This window comes from Ailuropoda melanoleuca, chromosome 4 (assembly GCF_002007445.2).
Source record: "Ailuropoda melanoleuca isolate Jingjing chromosome 4, ASM200744v2, whole genome shotgun sequence".
Taxonomy (NCBI): Eukaryota; Metazoa; Chordata; class Mammalia; order Carnivora; family Ursidae; genus Ailuropoda; species Ailuropoda melanoleuca.
Genome location: NC_048221.1, coordinates 131,211,163 through 131,231,528, shown reverse-complemented (window position 1 = coordinate 131,231,528; position 20,366 = coordinate 131,211,163). Strand labels below are relative to the sequence as shown.

General features: G+C 45.5%; 1 protein-coding gene across 1 annotated transcript; it reads left to right on the top strand.

The window, feature by feature from the left end:
- The first annotated feature begins 16,323 nt into the window (after nt 1-16,323).
- Nucleotides 16,324-19,652, top strand: MSGN1 (mesogenin 1). The gene is made up of 2 exons (XM_034657316.1): nt 16,324-16,683; nt 16,796-19,652. The coding sequence occupies exon 2, from the start codon at nt 17,043-17,045 to the stop codon at nt 17,604-17,606; it is 564 nt and encodes a 187-aa protein (XP_034513207.1). The 5' UTR covers nt 16,324-16,683; nt 16,796-17,042; the 3' UTR covers nt 17,607-19,652.
- The last annotated feature ends 714 nt before the right edge of the window (nt 19,653-20,366 follow it).

Below are 20,366 nucleotides of genomic sequence, written 5' to 3'. Positions count from 1 at the left end.
TCCTTAAAGTTCCTTTTTGCGAAATCCACCTGGAATTCTATGCTTTCTTCAAAAATAAGTTACCAGCAGTGGGGACTCATAAGAAGAGGCCATCTCTTTAGGACATGTGGTAGGGCAAAGGTTCTCTGTAACATCATATGCACCCAGGTATGGGGCTGCACAGAGCCCTGGCCACTGGAGAGACCATCCAAGAGTTTGTCAGAGGACCGTGGTTGACCCTCAGAGGAGATTCCCCCACATCCAGTCATGGCTCCCAGTGAAGTGTAGAGCAAAGGGATCCTTGAGAACTAGGTCACCAACCAGTGAGGATGACTTACTATGCTCAGAATAAATATCCATCCATCCATCCATCCATTCAACAAGCAGATACTCTATGCCAAGTATCATGTAAATTGCTGGGGCTACAGTAAGGGTGAGATAGATTTCTCGAGGAACTCATGGTCTATCCACAAAGAAACCCATAAACAATTGTGTCTTAACTTGTTACTCATGTTTCCAGGCCTGGGTTGAATGAAAACATTTATCCCATATCCAGATTTGGCCACAAAATCACACCAAACCAAACCAAAAACTCCATGAAGGGAAAGACTATGCTCAACCTTTTTTTCCTCTGGAGCTCTTCCCAGAAAGGTGAGAATGGAAGGTTTGGTCCCAAGAGGGCCACAGGCAAGGGATTTGCATTTTAAAGTTTGACAGATATTTATAGGCCTTTTGATCTCCTTTTCCCCCTCTACCACCCACCCCCAACCTTGCCTACCTCCTCCTCCCCCACCCAATTCTCTGCACTATACCAGGTATAAATCTAAGAAATGATGGCCCCAAGTCCAGAGGACTCTGGGGAGCTGGTGTGATGTGCTCATGGTCACCTACTTCCTATTTATTGAGTATCAATTATCTATCAAGTACTTTTCTTAATTCCTAACCCCCACCACCCCCCTGCAAGGTTCATTTATGATTTACCTTTTGCTGTTGTTGTTAAGGGAGGAGGAACATGAGGCTTGGAGAGGTTCAATAACCCACCTCGAGTCACTGGGAAGTATTAGAGACAGAATTAAAACCCAGGTCTGTGTGTCCCAACCTATGACCTTTTCATTAAGCCAGGCGGACTCCAGTAGACAAGGCTGGTTCTTGCAGTCTGCTTAGCTAAGATCCTTCTCGGAAAAGATTATCCTGCATTCCAGTTTTGCTGGTGTTATTCTGGAAATAGCCCAATAAATGTCACAATTTGATTTACTCGGGACAAACCGGCAACTGCCTTTTCCTTTGCAGCTCTAATCGGGCTTGGAGCTTTCCCTTTGCTTCGACTCCTCTTTCGCACAGATCCCTGCCGTGCAACAGCTGCAAGCCTTGGGTTAGCCCTGTCGTCTGCAGCCTCGTCGCATTTGCTGACCACAGCTTCTCTCTAGCCCCAAGAAGCCTGTTGGAAACAATGCAGAATCTCAGGCCCTTACATTTTTTGCAGCTGGATGGGATCCTACACACCAGCTGGGACCCAGAGGTTTCGAGAATGGCTTGTGTGGAGTAGTGGGCGTGAGATTTATTAGAATGCTACATATTTCCTCTATTGAAAGTGGACAGATGGCAGGTACGCTTGTGGCGAATGTAGAGCAATGTATAATCACTGACAAATCACTGACTTGTACCCCTGGAACTAATGTAACGTTGTGTGTCAACCATACTCAAAAAAAAAAAAAAAAAAAAAAAAAGGAGAGGGAAACATATCACATTCACACCTCGTATTTAATCTTTCCTACCACCGGGTGAGGTATAATTATTATCCTCGGGTTACAGATGAGTCCTGCCTTAGAGAAATAACTGACTTAAGGTTCTTAACCAGTCCCTGGTGGGGCAAGGATCTGAGCTCGGGCACTACAGGTAACACAGACCTTTCCTTTCCAACAGCAGGCGGAGGGGAGTGGAGAAGAGCACGAATCATAGCCCCGTTGGGGTGACTGCTAGGAAATTTGCTCCTGAGCTGAAGAGCAAAGAAGTCAACAGAACGAAATGATGAATGCCATCATTTCGAGGTCAAGCCTGTAACCTAAAATCATCAGGCGCTCACCCACAACCTGGGTAGGATTTTGACCAAGGGGGCCCCCTCACCAAAAAACAAAGACAGTGGGCTCTCCCCAGACTTTCTGAGGCTGTCTGTTCCAGGTCAGATATTCTGTGAATTCCCTTCCTCCTTGGAAACATCCACCCCCCACCCCCAGAGAGGAGGCCTTAGAAGTGCCAAATTGGGAGCCATAAGAAAATTGTTGCTGGTGCTGGGTCTTCCTGTTGAGGTTGAGAGATCACGTTCAAAGCTCAAGCCGCAGCTTCCCCACCTCCACTCCCCATCCCATCTCTAGTCCGGAGAGGGAATGCCTCTTCCCTTCCCCCACTGTAGTTCCTTGTCAAAGCCTTCTGATCCTGCTGAGCTGGGGGGTGGGGGGGTGCAGACTGGGAGTCCTAGGCATCCTTTCTGCTCTTTTCAGATAGAACCCAACCTCACAGCAGAGGCTCTTGGTAAGTTCCTGTCCAGGAAGACTGGCTACGGATGCAGAAATCTCCACTCCCGAGAACCCAGGCCAGATTCTGGTGCGGATTGGGCTGCTCCTAAGAAAGCTCTTTTCTTAATGATCCCCCATCAACCGCATAGCTGTGGGCCCCAGTGTTCAGAACAGCAGGGGTTGGAGATGACGCTGGTCCAACAGCTTCAGATCTTACCCAGCAGGTCCTGGCCCAACCCCAAGTGCTCTTAAGGCATAGCTTGCAACCTATTTCTGCCGAAACCTTTTTTCTTGACCATAGTTTTCCTCAGAAATGAGCTATACCCACACATAACTATCAGGAGACCCTGTGGCATTTCGCTGTGCCTTGAGGGTCACCTTTGACCTTGACTCCTAAGGAAACTTTTCTGCATCTTGACATCACCCATTCTGGGGTAAATAATTGACCTGCTCATGACAAGGTTACTAAAAAATCCCAACTTGGCACCGTTTTGCTAGCTTGCCAGTGACGACATTTTCTCTATGTAGAAAGTACTCATCATCGCTATCCATCCATCCAGTAGCTCTCAGCCCTTTTTGTGTTATACAAAACTTCTAACACTTTGTGAATGTATAGATCTCCTTACCAGAATAATCTACACAGACACATACGTGATCATTGCTGTGTGCTGTACCTGACACCCGGAAGCCTAGTCCTCTATCACACTGTGGACGTCTGTTCTAGTCTTGGGAAATGTGTGTCGCAAGCTGAATGCATTAACCAATCTGGAAGCGGGTTCGTGAGAGCAAAGCTAGTTGGGTGGCCCCATGAAGGAGGAAGTTGCTCTCCCAGCCCAGTAAGAATGGCGTTGAGTGATTGCACACAGCTCAAAGAGAGCTCCCAGTGCTGCACTCTGGCAGAAATGGGAGAGGGTGGGGCAAAGGAGGCCGATAAGCATCGACAAGGGAAACACTGGGGGATTTCATACACTGAATCAGGTTCCAGGTAAGGAACCTTTACCAAGGTTGGCATCTGGGGGCCACAGATCCACTCACCACCCCTTGTGTCGGCCTGCTTAGCACCCACTATACATGCAACAGAGGCTGGTAGTCAGAGGAGACCAGAAAGAACTGAGGATTTGGATAGGCAGTGGGGTGGCACCACTCACCCTAGGCAGAAAACCTACACTAGCAAGAAATAGCAATGGGAGGAGCAACCTGTCTTCCCCGGAGAGTGAGAAAGGCAAGTCCAGACTGGAGGAAAGGGAAATGTGGTGAGGGAAGAGGAAGCTTAGGGACAAGTAAGATAGGTAATAAAGATATCAAAAGAGAGCACAGAGTAAGGGCTCATCTGCAGGCACAGTCCCTTTAGCATCAAAAAAGACACTAAGGTCCATAATATGGCAACAGCTGGTATTGTGGGGAAGGCATGGGAGGGGAGGGAAGCAAGCCATTTATCCCCAATCCCATTGTCTGTTCCATAGACACTCTTAGGGCTCCCCAGCTCTGCCAAGAACATTCTTCTGCAGGGCTTATCACAAATGCTGATAATTAAAAAGCAGCCTTCAAACACTCTGCTTTCCATTTCCAAGAATGTTTAGGAAAGGCTAGTTTAAGACACTTACCTCCTCTCTGTTGGCTCCCTCCCTTGTACTTGCCAAAGCTGGTCTTCCTATAAGGACTCACGACATTACACCTTTAGAACGTTTTGAGCCTCGAGAACGGAGAATATTCTGCCCCTACACATAAGCACAATTATTTTCACAGGATTCTGTTTCCTGCTCTCTTTGAGTCCATCTCCTGGTAACAGCCGTGGGGCTCCCTAAAGCCAGCAACAGCTGCAATCATGATCGTGAGCCCACCAGCTAAGTCTGTGCATCTCAGCCCTGAGAGGCAGCTGTTCTTCAAAGCCTCGGGGCTTGGCCTCCCTCTCCACCACCCCGGTCTGGACAACAAAGAAAGTCATTCATTAACCCTCCACATTGGAAATTTCCATGGGGGGGAACCCCTGTTCCTTTTACCCATGGTACAGTCTTTGAATTCTTCCATCTCTGCGTAGTTTTGCCATAGGCGAGCAAGAAAGCCTCTCTCAACTTCAGTTTCCTCAACTCTCTGATGGAGGTGATAACATTACCCTCTTCCTGCGGTTGTGGTGAAGAGACATAATAGATACAGAAATCTTTGATGTGCTATAAGGCAATATTCTTGTATTTGTCGTGATCAAGGCCCTTCTTACTGAGGTTGACAAATAAGTCACTGAGCAATACAGAGCAGGACAACAGCCTTCTGAACTTGGCTGTCCATGTAAATGTCACTGATGAGTGGCTGGGGCACAGAAGGCTTCTGGAGGAGACACTCGTCTAGGACATAGAGGGATTGGTAGAATCGGAGAGGCTAAGGGAGGGTGAGGGGCAGAGCCCAGGCAAAGGCCAAGAAAAGAAATCGTGGTTTAGGGACAGTGTACAGACTGTGCTTGAGGACCGGGGGCGGGGGGGGGGGGGGGAAAGGGGACATAAAGTTCAAAGGGTCAGAATGAGCCAGAATATGGATAACCTTAAATGTCAAGCAGAGAAGTTATCAGGAGAGGTTTTAATAGCATGAAAAAATCAAGGAGCTATGAAGGCCTAGAAGTCATCCAGTCCTGTTCCCCGTGTCCTGAGGTTCATGTGTGTTTAATAATCTAGACAAAGACACCTGTGCTGGACATGCTCTTGGCTTCCTGGTGCCAGACTCAGTAGCTCTTGAACGCCTGGAGATCTTTTATCTGTCCAAATCAGAGGTTTCCAACTTCCCTGCTTATTAAAAAAAGAGATTACCTGGCCCTAGCCTAGACTTATGGAATCAGAATCTCCAAGAGAGGGGCCTGGGAATCTTTCTTTTGAATATAATTCTTCCTCTTCCCCTAGGTGATCTTGCTGTGATGCAAATGTGGGAATGCGTGCATGTGAACTATATGACGTGCATGCTAAACATGGAGTTCCAACGAGGACTCAGCAACCCTTACTGTGTCCTACTTGCCAATGTCCCATTATCTTTATAAGAGTGCTTGCCCTCAATCCCCGCCCTCCGTCCTTTCCTCCCTCCCTCCTTCCCTCCTACTTCCCTCCCTCCCTCTTTCCTTCCTGCCTTCCTGCCTTCTAACCTTCTTTGTCTTTTCTTCATTTGTAAATAAATATACTACCCCGATGCTTTGATTCAACTTGAGGGCAACTGTGTGGTTCCTGAGTCTTTTCCCTTCACACGTGGACATACACAGGCTATCCTCCTTGCCTGGTCACTGCTTTGAAAATTCTGATTTTTAAAGTCATAGCTTCTTAAAATTTAGAAAATACTGACAACTATAAGGGATAATAGCGGCTACCAAGGATGGCGTGCTCACTCTATCCAAGGCCAGGTACCATGCCATCTCTCTACATATATGAGTCTTCACAACAATCGTGTGCAGTGAGTACTCTCATTATCCCCAAATTACAAACAGAGAACTGAGAGATTCAGTTACCTGCTTATGATTGCATAGTTATAAAAGGAGAAGGGTCAAGATTTGAACCTAGGAACACTGGCCGACAGTCTTTGCTTCAAACCATGACACTAGACTACCCCTTGAGAAGAAAAGTAAGATGAATGAAGAAAAATTACCCTCAATCCCTATTACCAGAAACAACCACTCATAAATGCTTAGTCATTTTTCTATGAAAAAAATGTCATTGGATCAAAGTATTTTTTTATGATTTTTTATTATATTATGTTAGCCACCATACAGTACATCCCCGGTGTCCGATGTAAAGTTCAATGATTCATTAGTTGCGTATAACACCCAGTGCACCATGGATCAAAGTATTAATTTTATATATCCTGCTTAGAAACTCTCCTGTTAGATTATATTTCCTCTGTTACGTGCCCCTCACAAATACGATTTTTGTCAACGACGTAGTATTTCATCGTATGGAGAGGACATAATTTATGTATCCCTCCTTTGTGGTTAGATACCACAGTTGTTTCTAATTTTTCACTATCCTAATATTACGGTAAATATTCTTGTTTATAAATATTTGACTGCAAACTTGTTTAGTTCTATAGGATAAGTTCATGTGCCAAAGGTACTCTTAAATCTAAAATGCACTCTGGATATCTCAAAATATTAAAACAAGTTAGCCAGTTCACTCCTCCGCGAGAGACGTGTGGGCAAGACCACTTCCTTACCCTTTTGCCAACTTTGCCAATTCAGGAGGTGAAAAACAGCCTTTCCTTGTTGTTTCCATTTCCATGTCTTTGATCACTCTGGAGGTGATCTTTTCTTCTGTATTGACTAGCCCCTCGTACCTCTTCTGTGAACTGTTTATTCCTCCCCTCATTCATTTCCCCAATGGCAAGGCTGTGTTGTTCTTATCTGTATGAGTTCTTCAGAACAATACCCTTTGGACCCTCTTATTTATGAGAAATATTTCCCCCACTTGGTTCTTTGCCTCCTCTCTGCTTTTTAGGTGTCCATCAACTTGCAAATAAGGAAATCTGAATTAAAAATGGCCCAAAGTAAAGGCCAATGTTCTTGAAAATAGGCAGGGGCGTTATACAGATACCCACCTACAAACATTTTTAGTATTCATTTTAATACCAGCAGTTTCGGCATCTTGATTTCTGGCATTGGAGAGGACTAAAGAAGTAATTTCACACGTTTTTGCTCTTCGGGCTGGTAAGAACAGAGGCAAATCCTTAGAGAACAACCTCAGTGCAAATTGCTTTCAACTTTTTTGACATGGGTATTAAAACGCCACCCCAAATACCACTGGTAATAAAGAATCCAACTTAAAAGGGGAGTAGGTGTAAATGTAACACGAGATTTTTTTTTTTATTTTTTTTATTTATTTATTTTTTTTTTGAATCTTGCTAGCCAGTTGCTGAAGAATCAGTGAAGCACTCAAAGCTGCTTCCCCTCCCTGGTCTGTAAGGAAAACCCGAGCTATTTGGGGCGAAATGTTGACAGGAGATTTTTGAACCAGAGGAACTGCTCAGATTTCCACGCACTAAGATTAGCCAACGCGTTCCGCCCACTGCTCTCAAGGGAGAATCAGCTTCGCTTCCTCTATTCACCACCCTTTCCCTCTGGTCTGATGATTCTTCACGCATATGTTGCAACCCCCTCTCTCCAACCCTCCTGTGTTCCACCTAATGCCCATTTTGAGCAGACAGGCTGGATTTTCTTTTTCCCCAAATGAACATATGTAGTTATATTTTCAAAAGAGAAAGAGGCGTAGAGACCCCGCAGGGACATGGCCGGTCGGGAATGGATTCTTTCCGAGGGAAGGCCACACTAGCTTGGTTTCCATCTATATTCATTGTGCAAAGAAAATTCACACAGCGCTTGGCCGGGGAGTGGGTTGATGAGTTAGGATCTTGAGCTCAGGTTGTCCAAGTGCTGGAGGAGAAAGGAAGCCCTACTAATGCTTGGGAGGGAGGATGCTGTCCTTCCTCATGATACAGCTTAGCAACGGGGTGGAAATAAGCCTAATTTTGGGTCAGGGAATCCTCCTCATTAATGGCTTAAGAAGTACACGATGGTTTTGTCTTTCTGTTCTCAAGGATTTCTGTAGTTCAGCATGTCTATCTTCTGTCTCTCATCTCTCCCATGAAATAAGCCAAATTATTTTCGTCCTGTTTTTTTACCTGCTCTTTTGTCCTGGTCAAATACTCAGCTGGTGAAAATCATCTATTCGTTCATTGTGTGATGTTTTACCATTTGTTTTTAAGAGGATTAAGACCAAAATACTAATTTTTTGCCTTTATAATGAGCCTCAGACTCAAATTAGGAGAGCCAAAAATATTTATTACTTCCCTGTATGGTGGTGAAGGGAATGGCAGTGACATGAAAGTAATCCTCCAAGTACCTCACCCTGGCTTTGCTAAAACTCTCACACGCTTGACAACACAGGCACTCTCTCCTTAACTGCGTAGGAAATTGCTACTTTTATTTCTCTTTACTAGCTCAAGGACATAAGAAGATATCACATAGCACTTAGGTGTTTTCTTTTAACACACACGGATACACACACACACCCCCACAGACAAACACACATACAAACACACAGAGACAGACAGACACACACCCCATATTCCCTTGTCCCACAAGCATTATCTGGATTTTTTTGTTGTTGTCGTTGTCCTGTGTTAGTTGGGGGCCAAGACTGTGTGAAGAGGTGAAAGGTCCAGGTTTTCCATTTAGTCCTGAGTGTTTTCAAACACTGGCTCCATCCCTTGCCCACTAGGAAGACCAGGGCCAGTCTGGCTGGTGGGGTTCTGGGCGGCTGTGGCTTGGCCAAGGGACTGAGGGAGATCCAGAGGTCAGGGAGGTGTGTGGAGCCCAGAGCAGGCAGGAACCCCAAAGGCTAAGGGCAGCTCTCAGAACAAGGGCCTCTCAGTGTCCCGTGCTGAGGGCAGAGCCGGGGGCAGGGAAGCAGACAGAGGCTATGTGAGCACATCTGACTCGGGGCAGGCCAGCCGCAGACTTGTCCGGGGAAGGTGTGGCCTTGCAAAGAGAAGTGGCTTCTGTTGACCTTGGGCCAGGTCCTTCGCATCTGAATTTGGCTTCCTCTCTTGTAAGCCGAGGATGGTGCTTAGCTCCCTGGACTGGAGAGGATTACCTGAGATGGTGTGTGCGAGGCTCTCCTCTGGAGCCCAGCACAGGCTCAGGGCTGTAAGTCCACAAGAAAGGAAAGTGTTCTCACTGCTATTATTGACATTAATACTGCAAAGTGTTTCATTTACAAAATCATAAGACATTCTCTCTGAATTTTCAACAATAGGAAAATATGCTTAAATATCAACCTTACCTGTTGTTTGAGAAAGAAAATGGCATGGACTTAGGCCAGGGAAAGTACTAGAAAGTGGTAGGGGGAGACAGATGTCTTCTATTCTAGAACCGAGAGCCCAAAGTTGTACAAGGGCTGCAGTCCTCACGACATGTGACAAAAGCTCCTTCCGAAACCCTCCCTCCCCCATGTCCTCCCTCATGGTGTAAAATCACCCCCTAGAGCCTGGGGCTCTGGACTCAGACCGCCTGAGCCTAGGTCAAGTCTCCTCCACATTTTCATCTCATGGGTTTGGGTAACTTCAACTTCTCTAAGCCCCAATTTTTTTTTATGTAAAATAGAACAGAAATAGTACTTCCTTTAAAGGATTTTTGTAAGATATAAATGAAATAAATCATCCAAAGCAGTTAGTACTAAATGCATTTATTATTGCTATCATCACTGGGTATGGCCAAGAAAGGGGGTACCTCTCTGTGGGTGCTTAATTTAGGAATGAAGACAGAAAGTCTAAACTTACTACATCAGCCCTTGCAATGCCTAGTACACTGAGCCCATCTCAGGGGCCCTGTATACACTGGCTACGTGATTGGATGCCTCCAATCAGTCTTCCTATGGGAGAGAGTCTTCCTGAGTTGTAGTTCAAGCCTGAGTTCTGGCATCAAGAGCCCTACAGGGACCGTCATGCTGATGCCTCCAACCGCTCTCAGTTGTATTAGCCAGTGGATAAAAGCCTGGACCTTGGGCAGCCTATGTAGGTTCGAATCCTGGGGCTACCAGTCATCATGTGTGGGGTCTTGGGCAAGGGACTGAACCCCTCTGTGCCTCACTTTGTTATTAGTAAAACAGGATCAGGGATGGTTCTAGCACCTACTTTGTAGGGTTGCTGCAAGGACTGACGGGAGTTCATCTGAGTTAAGCATGTAGAATAAAATCTGGTGCAGCTCTGGCCCCTAGGCATGTTCTCCCAAGCAGCTGGCCAGGGGGCTTCAGGGCTGTGCTGGCCCAATCCGCCTCTGCTTCCACCTAATCCTGATGACCAGAAGCTCCTTGTCGCCTGCTGGGTAAAGTCCAAGTGCCTCATGCCTCTGGACATGACTTTCCTCTCCAACCTCAGCCTCTGCTGGACCCGCTGCAGACAAGGAGCTGCTAGCGGTTTCCTGCAAATTCACGCTATCTCGAACCTTCGAGCAATACCTAGAAGGAGCTCCCTAACCTTTTACCTTGTTAAAACGGCTCTGCCTTTAAAGGAGCATCCTCTTAGGACCCCACAGGAGGGTTACTCGGAAAGCAAGGCTGCAGAAGTCATGTCTTTCAGAAAGTCCTCCAGATTCTTTCCTGTGCCCCTCATCGGTGTGTAAATATTTCTAAGATTTGACTCAGGTGTAGTCGGCCTCTAGTGGCTCTCCTCTTGACACGAATATCACTTTCTATCCATCCACCAGTGTTTGGACAGCCACCGAAGCACTGAAGTGCTAATATTATCATGGGGACACGTTAGAGAGGCAGGGTTGTCACATATAGCCATGCGTGTACCCTATGGTTCAGTTTGTCACAGCACATAGACATTGTTTCATCAGTAGTTTCACTTCTCCATCTCCTCCCTCAATACTTCAAGCAACATGAAGACAAATCCTTCTTAATTTAACTTTCTGCTCTCGGCACCCGGCACAGTGCTTGGCACTCAACATGTATCAAATAAAAACCAACAGGCTAACTGATGGTCACCTTCTTAGCTCTGCACACCACGCGAAGACCCAGCAAAATAATCATCATACCTTCAAGGAACTTGCAACATAATTGGGAAAGCAAGTCAGACTACTGTGGAGAGATACCCAGAACATCGGGCAGTATACGTTAGTGTCAAAGGAATGGGGTCAAAGCTATGTACTGTCCATAAGAGAAAGGAAAAGTTCTGAGGGCTAAGCAGGAAGGGAAGGCTTCTTGGAGGAGGTGGGATTTGAACCAAGCCCTGCATCTTGCAGATGTTGTCAGTGATTACATTGCATGGGTGACAGAGCTTCTGGGGTGCAGGGTGTACAGTGGCAGTAGCCTGGACGTGGCATTCATGCAGACCTAGGTAGTGCCCGTCCTGCCTTTCTCTCCTCTTGCTGTGTCTGCTGGGTCTCTTTCTGAACACAGGTCCCCTCCTCTTTAGAGTGTGGATTATAACCTCTACTGTGCAGAGTTGTATGAAAATTAAGATGACCTAATAAATCTAAAAGAGACAGGTTTAATTCTCAGTACACTGTGGGAATTTAGCAGAGTAGCTCTCATTTTAATTAGACTCCAGGATTAGTTAAAAAAAATTTTTTTTTTCAAGAGAGGGAGGGCAGGGCAGAGGGAGAGGATTTTTTGTTTGTTTGTTTTAAGAATTATTTATTTTAGAGAGAGAGGTAGCAGGAGCAGGAGGGGGAGAAGGAGACAGAATTTCAAGCAGGCTCCCTGCTGAGCATGGAGCCAGATGCAGGACTTGATCCCAGGACCCTGAGATCACGACCTGAGCCCAAACCAAGAGTCGGAGGCTTAATCAACTGCACCAGCCCGGTGCCCAGGGACAGAGAGAATTTTAAGCAGACTCCCCACTGAATATGGAGCCCCACACAGGGTTCCATCTCACAACCCCGAGATCACGACCTGAGCTGAAATCAAGAGTCGGATGCTTAACTGACTGAGCCACCCAGGCACCCTTCCAGGATTAGTTTTTTTAGTTCCTGATCTATTGAAGGATTTTCTGCAGCATCATAAGAAGTCGAAATCCACTGGAGCCCTCACTCTGCTTCGAACAAATGGTCCACGCAAACTGCCTCACGCGGTTCAGAGATCCAGGGGGTCACAGAGGGAATAGACCTTCCATCTTGATGCTTCTCAAAGGTCTGGCGATGGCGCTATTTCTCCACAGACAGGCTTTGAAAGAGCCAGCTTCCATGCTGACTTACTTGGTATTATGTCCCATGGCAAAATTGCTGGGTTTGGAGCAGACGATTTCACTGGTGACAGTACTTACTCTTGCTGACCTTGAAAACATCTCAACATAGTCCTATAGCCCTTTCCATTTCCCAAAGGCAAGCTTCAGTTTTAAGTCTTTCTAGTGTCTTAGCAACATGGGAAACAGGGTGACCCTAATCTTCCCATGAGGAAACCGAGCTACATAAAAGTTGAATGACTCACTCAATACAAAGCAGGGTCAGAACCAGGACTAGGATTGGGGTGCCGTGGGTCACAGTTCCAAACTGCTGAGCCTAAGTTCAAAATTCTCTTGGGCAGTGGTCACCAAGGGCAGGTCGGTGGTGGGAGTGATCACCCTAGTGAGGAATGCTCGCTCTATTTTTGTCATCGTTTAGAGTGGGCTCTGCAGAGTGACGGTAAAACACAGGCCAGCTGTTGGTCAGCTTTGTCACTGTCCTTACATAATCTATAGGCAATGCCTCGGGGACTGATGGCTCCCACCGCCAGCCCTGCACAACTATTGCTCTTTGTAAAGCACTTGGTCTAAATTGGTTTTGTTTAAGAAAAAAAAAAAAAGAAAGAAAGGAAAGGAAAGGAAAGGAAAGGAAAGGAAGGAAAGGAAAGGAAAGGAAAGGAAAGGAAAGGAAAGGAAAGGAAAGGAAAGGAAAGGAAAGGAAAGGAAAGGAAAAAAAAAGGTTTCATTTGAAGGAGGGAATTATGATTTCTAAGTAGAGGTGACTTGAAGCTGAAAAATATGGGAGAGATGTATTTGTCGCCACAGGTATTGTGGCTCTAACTTCTCTTAACTTAAGGAATCAAGAATTCACTGAACGTGGTTTCATACTTAAGGCGATGTCAGTGGCCATACTTGTAGCTTACCATGTACAGACCTGGTGAATGTGTGTTCTCTCTGAGGGGAGTACTAGTATTTCAATTGTACAGACAAAACTGAAGCTGAGAGAGATTCATGAACAGGTCCAAGGTCACAATTACTCCATAGCAATTAAGATTAGTCTGACTCCAGTGGACACACTTTTGCCACGACTGTCACTTTCTATTTGTCCAAAAATGTCTGGACAGTCACTCAAGTACGAAAAATGCTAATGTTGCAGAGGAGACTACCACGGAGGGTCCCCCCGGGGCCACCATTTGTGGAGCTTGAGCCCTGCGTCAAGAGCCTGGCCAAGGAGGTCAGTGGGGGCCGAAAGAAGCCCAAGCTAGGCATTTTTCTAATTTGCACAGAGGTGCCTTATGGGCTGGCAGTGACCTGGGGCCACGGGTGGTTATAGGTTCAGGCATCAGAGCAGCCTGTTGCCCTCCATTTCCTGTTGACTCTTTGAGCAGTATTTGTCAAGTTCTCATAAGTGGCTCTGCCTCGTTTCCCGGCCAGTCCCAGAATGTACCAGCTTCTCTGTGATCTCCGCTATAGGTTATAAAAATGCCCAGTAGTCCATCCCCTGTCATTATTGTTACCAGGGATATGACTGGCATCCCCTCAGATGTGAAATTAGACACTAGGTGAAAATTTAGATACTAGGCCACTCACGAATCCGTGTGGCAAATCCTGGGTCCTCCTCACTGGGGAGAGCTGCAATGGAAAGCCTGCATGGGGACTGGGATTGGAGAGGCGATCTGTATCTCCATGCTACTTTTTGGACGTTTTGCAAGCCCCCTTGGGAACATGCCTCAGGGTTGGGGACTTCTTTTCAGTGTGTTACAATTGTCATCACAATAGATTATCAGTATTTGTTGAGGGACATTTAAATGCATATTAAGATATTTATCCTAATATCTTTGTAAGGTGGGAACTGTGTAGTCTGACCGATATGAAAGCTAGAGTATCACTTGAATCTGTACTAGTTTTTAGGGAAGAAAAATGACAGATCTGGGAGTTGGACAACTTTGCTTTCTATTCGCATCTCGGCCACAGCCTTTTGGTGTGACATTGAACAAGTCATTGTCATCTCTAGGATGCAGATAAAAGGATAGACTCAGTTGTCTCTAGGTCCCTCATGCTGGGATGGTGGGTGATCTTTTAATCAAGCGCCTTCACATAGGAACACATCTCATCACATTCTAGAGCTGGAAGGGAGGTTCAACGACCCTTTGGTCCATACGCCTTATTTTAGAAATGCACTTCATAAAGAAGACAAGGCAGATATTATCATCCTCCTTTTACTAGGGCCCTGAGAGGCTGAACCATGTGCTCTAAAGAAGGTGAACTCTGGCTCCTCTTTCCACCAGGCCACACTCTCCCCTAGGTTTTTCAGGGTCCAGTCTAGCATTGCCCAGTTTTCTGTGTTATTTTCAATGGACATAGAGAAACTCCTAGCTAGCGTGTGCCCAAATGTAGTCTTCAAATGCTAATGTTGGCATACAGTCCTGGACCTCCATTTTGCACACACTGATCATAAGATACTTCACGGGCACGAGCAGGAGAAATGCACGTTTGGTTCTAGTTGATTTCTTACCAGAGAGCGTCCATTGAGAAACATGGAAGCCAGGCAGTTTTCCTTGCTTTAAGAACAGGTTTTCAGGGAGGGGCACTCCTGGCGGGTGGGAGCAGGGGTGGAGAAATCAGAGCAGAGGAAGTCTTTCTGATACCGGTGAGTATGACCACGGAGGACATTAACAGACACTTACTTAAAAGACACTAAGTGTCTATAATGCACTAAGCATTTGACAGATACCATCTCTTTTAGGAAGTGAAATTTCTAAATATAGTAGTTTAAGAAATAAACAATTTTAGAAAGAAGCTATAGAAAGGGGAAATAAAAGAACTCGAGTCGGAGAGCAGTAGTCTTACATCGGAAACTGTGCCGTTTAGACTATGAGGACTAAAAGCTTACTATGACAGTGGCCATCACAGCTACCTGGGTCTACTGAGACCCTCCTTCCACTTTGAATCACATTCAGGTCATCTGTCTCTAGTACAACCAACTAAAATAGAGAAAAGTGATTAAAAAAAAAGTGGGCTTTGGGGTCTTACTAGGAATCTCGGCTTTTCTACTTCCTACCAGGAAAATCCTAACTGAGTCTATTAACTTCTTAGAGCCTCAGCGTTTTCATCAGTAAAATTAGATTTAAAAACACAGTTTAGGGGCACCTGGGTGGCACAGCAGTTAAGCATCTGCCTTCGGCTCAGGGCGTGATCCCGGCGTTCTGGGATCGGGCCCCACATCAGGCTCCTCCGCTATGAGCCTGCTTCCCTCTCCCACTCCCCCTGCTTGTGTTCCCTCTCTCGCTGGCTGTCTCTATCTCTGTCAAATAAATAAATAAAATCTTAAAAAAAAAATAAAAACAAAGATTAGTTATAATATATGTAAATTTCCTTGAATGGTATTAGCAGATTCTAGGCTTCTCAATAAGAATTGAAGGGAAAGAAAGATCAGAGAGGGGAACGAAGGACAGATTAGTTATTACACTTATTATGGTTCATTAATGCTTGTTCTTCAAGATATGGCTTAGGGTCCTTTAGTAAATGACAAATTTAAGAGCATTCTTCTACAAATTACCTGCTTCCGCTTTTTCTTCCCTGAGCCTAGCTAATTAAAAAACACTGTGAATGTGCTAATTAGACCATTGACATTTCTTTTCAATAATTGCAAAGGGACTTAACCATGTTCAAGAACACGTTAATACTACTCCGGTATGTAACTCACTCGGATCTGATGTTAATTCTCATTTGCAGAATTAGTTACGTGGAGAATAAGTTACGTGCAGGGGACAAATGGGGAATGAGACCTCTTTCCAACACACAGGGTCGATCTCAGAGCATATAGGAAGTGAAGCAAACTAGCAGGGCCATCCAACTTAACACATTCAGCGGCATTTGGAGCGATGGTGGGGAAAACAGGCTCCCCAGTTAATTTCACACTTCCTCTATACATTTCAAAAAACAAGGTGTGACACTGCAGCTGGATTTTTAAAAGACCTTCAGAAGGCAAAATGCCAGGTATTCTGCAGACTCCCTGCTTTAAACGAGTTTTCTGTTTCACTAGCTCTGTTTGCTGTGGGGACTCCCAATCTGCTCCGTTAAAGCAAGGGCTTTAAGCTTCTTGAAGGGTATTTCCTGCTCACTAAGGCTCTGGGTTTACTGGAGCTGCTGGCCTTTGTCATTCTGAGTGGGGGCATGTTGGAGGCATGTCCGCACTCTCCCAAAACTCAGGAGAATGTGCTGAAGAGAAAGGCAAGAGGGAAACTGGCCTTTGCCGTATGTCTGAGGGGTGCTCTCCTCCCCAGAGCCCTATGAAGGAAGAGCTGTTATGCTCTGCATTTGACACGCTGGGGAATCCAAGCCCAGAGGGGCTGGCTACCTGTCCCCAGATCCTACTGCTTCTCTCCAGTACACCCCATCTGCTCTGAAGTCTCTAGGTCTTGCTGGGGAGGGAGGCCCTCTGGGGCACCCTGCTACTCTCCACCAGGGCCCTGGGCCACCACCTCCAGGCTGCAAATTGCCCCAGGTTTGTTTTCTTTGGCTCCCTCATTAATGAGTTCCACAGGACAATGCTAAGTCTAGTTAGGCGGCCTTAATTGGTTTAGTTACAACAAGATAATTCCTTTTTTCTTCTCTAGGAGGCCTTTTTGTTTAAAGACATTTTAGCTGGAAGATGCTAATTATCAATGAGGAGAAAGTGACACCTGAAGAGTTCATTTTCCATCTTGGTCCTTGGTGTCTCCTTTGAACTCCTCCTCCCCAGCCCTCTTTCCCACTTCATCACTTCTCCCCCACCATCATAAAAGAGAGCTCTGCCCTGGCTGGCTGCAGAACTTTCTTTCTCACTTGCCAGGGAGCCGTTCTCTCTGCAGCTGTCCCCCAGGCATGGACAACCTGCGTGAGACCTTCCTCAGCCTCGAAGAGGGCTTGGGCCCCTCGGACAGCCCCGGCCTGCTGTCCTCCTGGGACTGGAACAACAGGGCAGGGCCCTTTGAGTTGAACCAGGCTTCCCCCACCCAGAGCCTGTCTCCGGCTCCCTCACTGGAGTCCTATTCTTCTTCTCCCCGTCCAGCTGTGGCTGGGCTGCCCTGTGGGCACGGAGGTGCCACCAGCGGGGGCAGTGGGACGGGTGGCCTGGTGGACGTGGACTACAATATGTTAGCCTTCCAGCCTGCGTACCTGCAGGGCGCTGGGGGCCCCAAGGCCCAGAAGGGTGCCAAAGTCAGGATGTCTGTGCAGCGGAGACGGAAGGCCAGCGAGAGGGAGAAGCTTCGGATGAGGACCTTGGCCGACGCCCTGCACACCCTGCGGAATTACTTGCCCCCTGTCTACAGCCAGAGGGGCCAGCCGCTCACCAAGATCCAGACGCTGAAGTACACCATCGAGTACATCGGGGAGCTCACAGATCTCCTCAACGGCGGGAGGGAGCCTCGGCCCCAGAGCGCCTGAGCCCGGACCCCGACGCATCCCAGCCCCTGGGCAGGGCAGGGACAGGACAGCTTTAAAGACCTGGACTAGCTCACGGAACGACGGCACATAGGTTTTTTATATGTAGTAAGCATGGTGACTCTGTCGTCTGCAAACTTGTGAGGGAATTCCCACTGGACTTGTTGAAGCTACCAGAACACTTAAAAGCCAGACAAGCAGGTATTTTGCCTCCAGTTTTCCCACGGTTTCTCAGGAGAGGAGCCTGTAGCAAAGAGACCGATTGCTGGGCCCTTCTCTGCCCGTCCAAGGTATTTTAAAGGATCAATGATTTGGAATGCATTGTGTCGATAATGTAAAATTGTTACAATTGATCTTCTCTCACTATTTCGGTGGTGGGAGCTTTCTTTCTGTGGCTAACTCACCCATATTTTGTGTAGCAACCTGCCTGACATCTGGATTCTTATTTAGAAAGATTTGCATCAAGTAAAGGGCTATAGCATTCTTGTTTTTATTTTGTCTGTGTGCTTGCCTGTGTGTGTGTGTCTGTACCCTCGTGTGCTTTGTGTGACTAAAATCATGCCTTTTCTTTTGCGGGAACCCAAATCATGTAGATGCAGAAGGAATTAGCATCATGGTAAATAGCAAGGCCCAGGCAGACAGGCTACATTGAGATACAGTGAAGTAAAGGCGAGCGCCTCTTAATGCAGGGGACAGGGTGCCTGGAGATGAGCAGATAAGAAGGAGGAGGGAGTGGGGGAGAACTCAGCCCCACAGGGTGGGCCTGAAGCAGGGCTTGGGGCAGACACTCCCTGTGCCAGGCCTGGTATGAAAATAACCTCACCAAATTCCTTCACTTGCTCATTTCTCAAACAAAGTGATTGGTTCAAAAAGAATAAGAGACTATTTTAATTCTATAGATGAGTGAAAGGGTTGGGATTAGAATTCAGGTCTATCAACCCCCCCCCCCAGAGGTATCTGTTCTTCCCCCACACATCCTCCCCCCCTCTCCACCACCCCCACTCCACATGCACTTATACACAAACACAGACTCCTGTGCACAGTGCCCCGTCTCAGGCTGCGTGATACCCATTCTCAGCTTGGCCAACGTGAATGGCACAAGGCATTGAAAAGGTGACTTTGCATGGAGGAGGTTCTCAAAACCTTTGAATTAAAGAGTTGCTTTTTTTTTTTTAAGGTTGCATTTTTCTCCCAATGGTTATTAACCATTTGCATTTTTTTCAATGACTAGTCTGTTAAGGTTTCCAGTCGTTTCTTTTCCTGTTGGTGCTTTTTTCCTTTGTAATGACACATTAACAAAAGCAGTAGGTGTGTTACAATTTAACGTATAACTTCTCCACTTTTTTCCTTTGTGGATACACACATATACAAATAAATATAGGCATATATACATTTAAAAATGCCTTTAATTCTGCAAATGGCTTTTTTGAAATTTTTACTTAGCAACACATAATAGAAGTCCTTCCAATGTAACACACATAAATCTACGATGTTAAGTACCATTATTACCTTGATTTTACAGAGGAGAAAGGAGAAGCACAGGCTTGCTCTAAGTTACACATGTGAAGGGTGCAGTGGATATCAGAGGTTCAACGTGCAAGGGCACAGGTGTTGCATAATTTGTTTAATGAGTCACCTTTTGAATAATATTTACGTTGTTTCAGTTTTTTGTTACAAAAAAATGTAACAAATATCGCAGACAACTAGCTTTATCTACAGATATTTTAAGTAGCCAGGGAATTTCCCAGAAATGGGATTCCTGCACCGGAGTGTATGCACATTTTCAACTTAAATAAAGACTATTAGATGACTTTTATAAAAGTTTGCAGTTATTTACGGTCCCTCTAACATTATACAAAAGAACCGGCTGTCCCACATTGTCTCTGGATATGACAATCTTCTGAATATTTAATGGGTAAAAAATGGTTACATCACTGCTAATTTTAATTTCCCCATCTACTATTTGAGATGATGCATCTGTTTTTGGGTTTTTTTTTTTTTTTTTTTACTTTATGTGACTTTTGTTCATTTTGGTTGCTCTGCTGTAACTTGTCCATTTATGTTCTTTGTTATTTTTCTATTGTGTTGTCTTTTTGTTAATTTGGGAGAGTTGTACATTATACATATTGAAAATATTTCCTCCCAATCTATCATTTTTGTAGATAGTCCTTATTTATGGTATCATATATTTATGATTTGATGATGGTATCTTTTTGCTCTAGGAAGCTTTTCATTTTTATATGATCAAATCTCTCCCCTTTTTGTGGCTTATGTGTTGTTTCCTTTTGCTTAATTTTTCCCAGTCCCAAGGCTATCCAAACATTCTGATTTTTTCAAGTATTTTCATAGTTGTATATGTATCTTTTTAAAATAGGCATTATGCACTTTTTTTTTTTTTTTTAGTAGTTTCCATGCCCAGCATGGAACCCAACATGGGGTTTGAACCCATGACCCTGAGATCAAGATCCTGGCCGAGATCAAGAGTCGAATGCTCAACTGATTGAGCCACCCAGGTGCCCCTATATGTATCTTTAATGTACCTGCATTTTATTTTTTTGTCTATAGTGCAAAGAAGGAATCTAACTTTATTTCTGATTAGTGTTCTTATAACTGAAGAATACGTATATATTGTTATCAAGAGCGATGAGTTGTGGTGGGGGACAGTTGCTAAAATGTCATTCTATGTGTACAAACCTTCACCAACTTCTCATATATTTGTTGCTAGTGCTTTATAGAAGAAATGAGAAAGTGTTGGACAGTATC

Bases quoted from the DNA above. Each gene is read 5' to 3' on its own strand.
- MSGN1 (XM_034657316.1), top strand. From the start codon at position 17,043: ATGGACAACCTGCGTGAGACCTTCCTCAGCCTCGAAGAGGGCTTGGGC.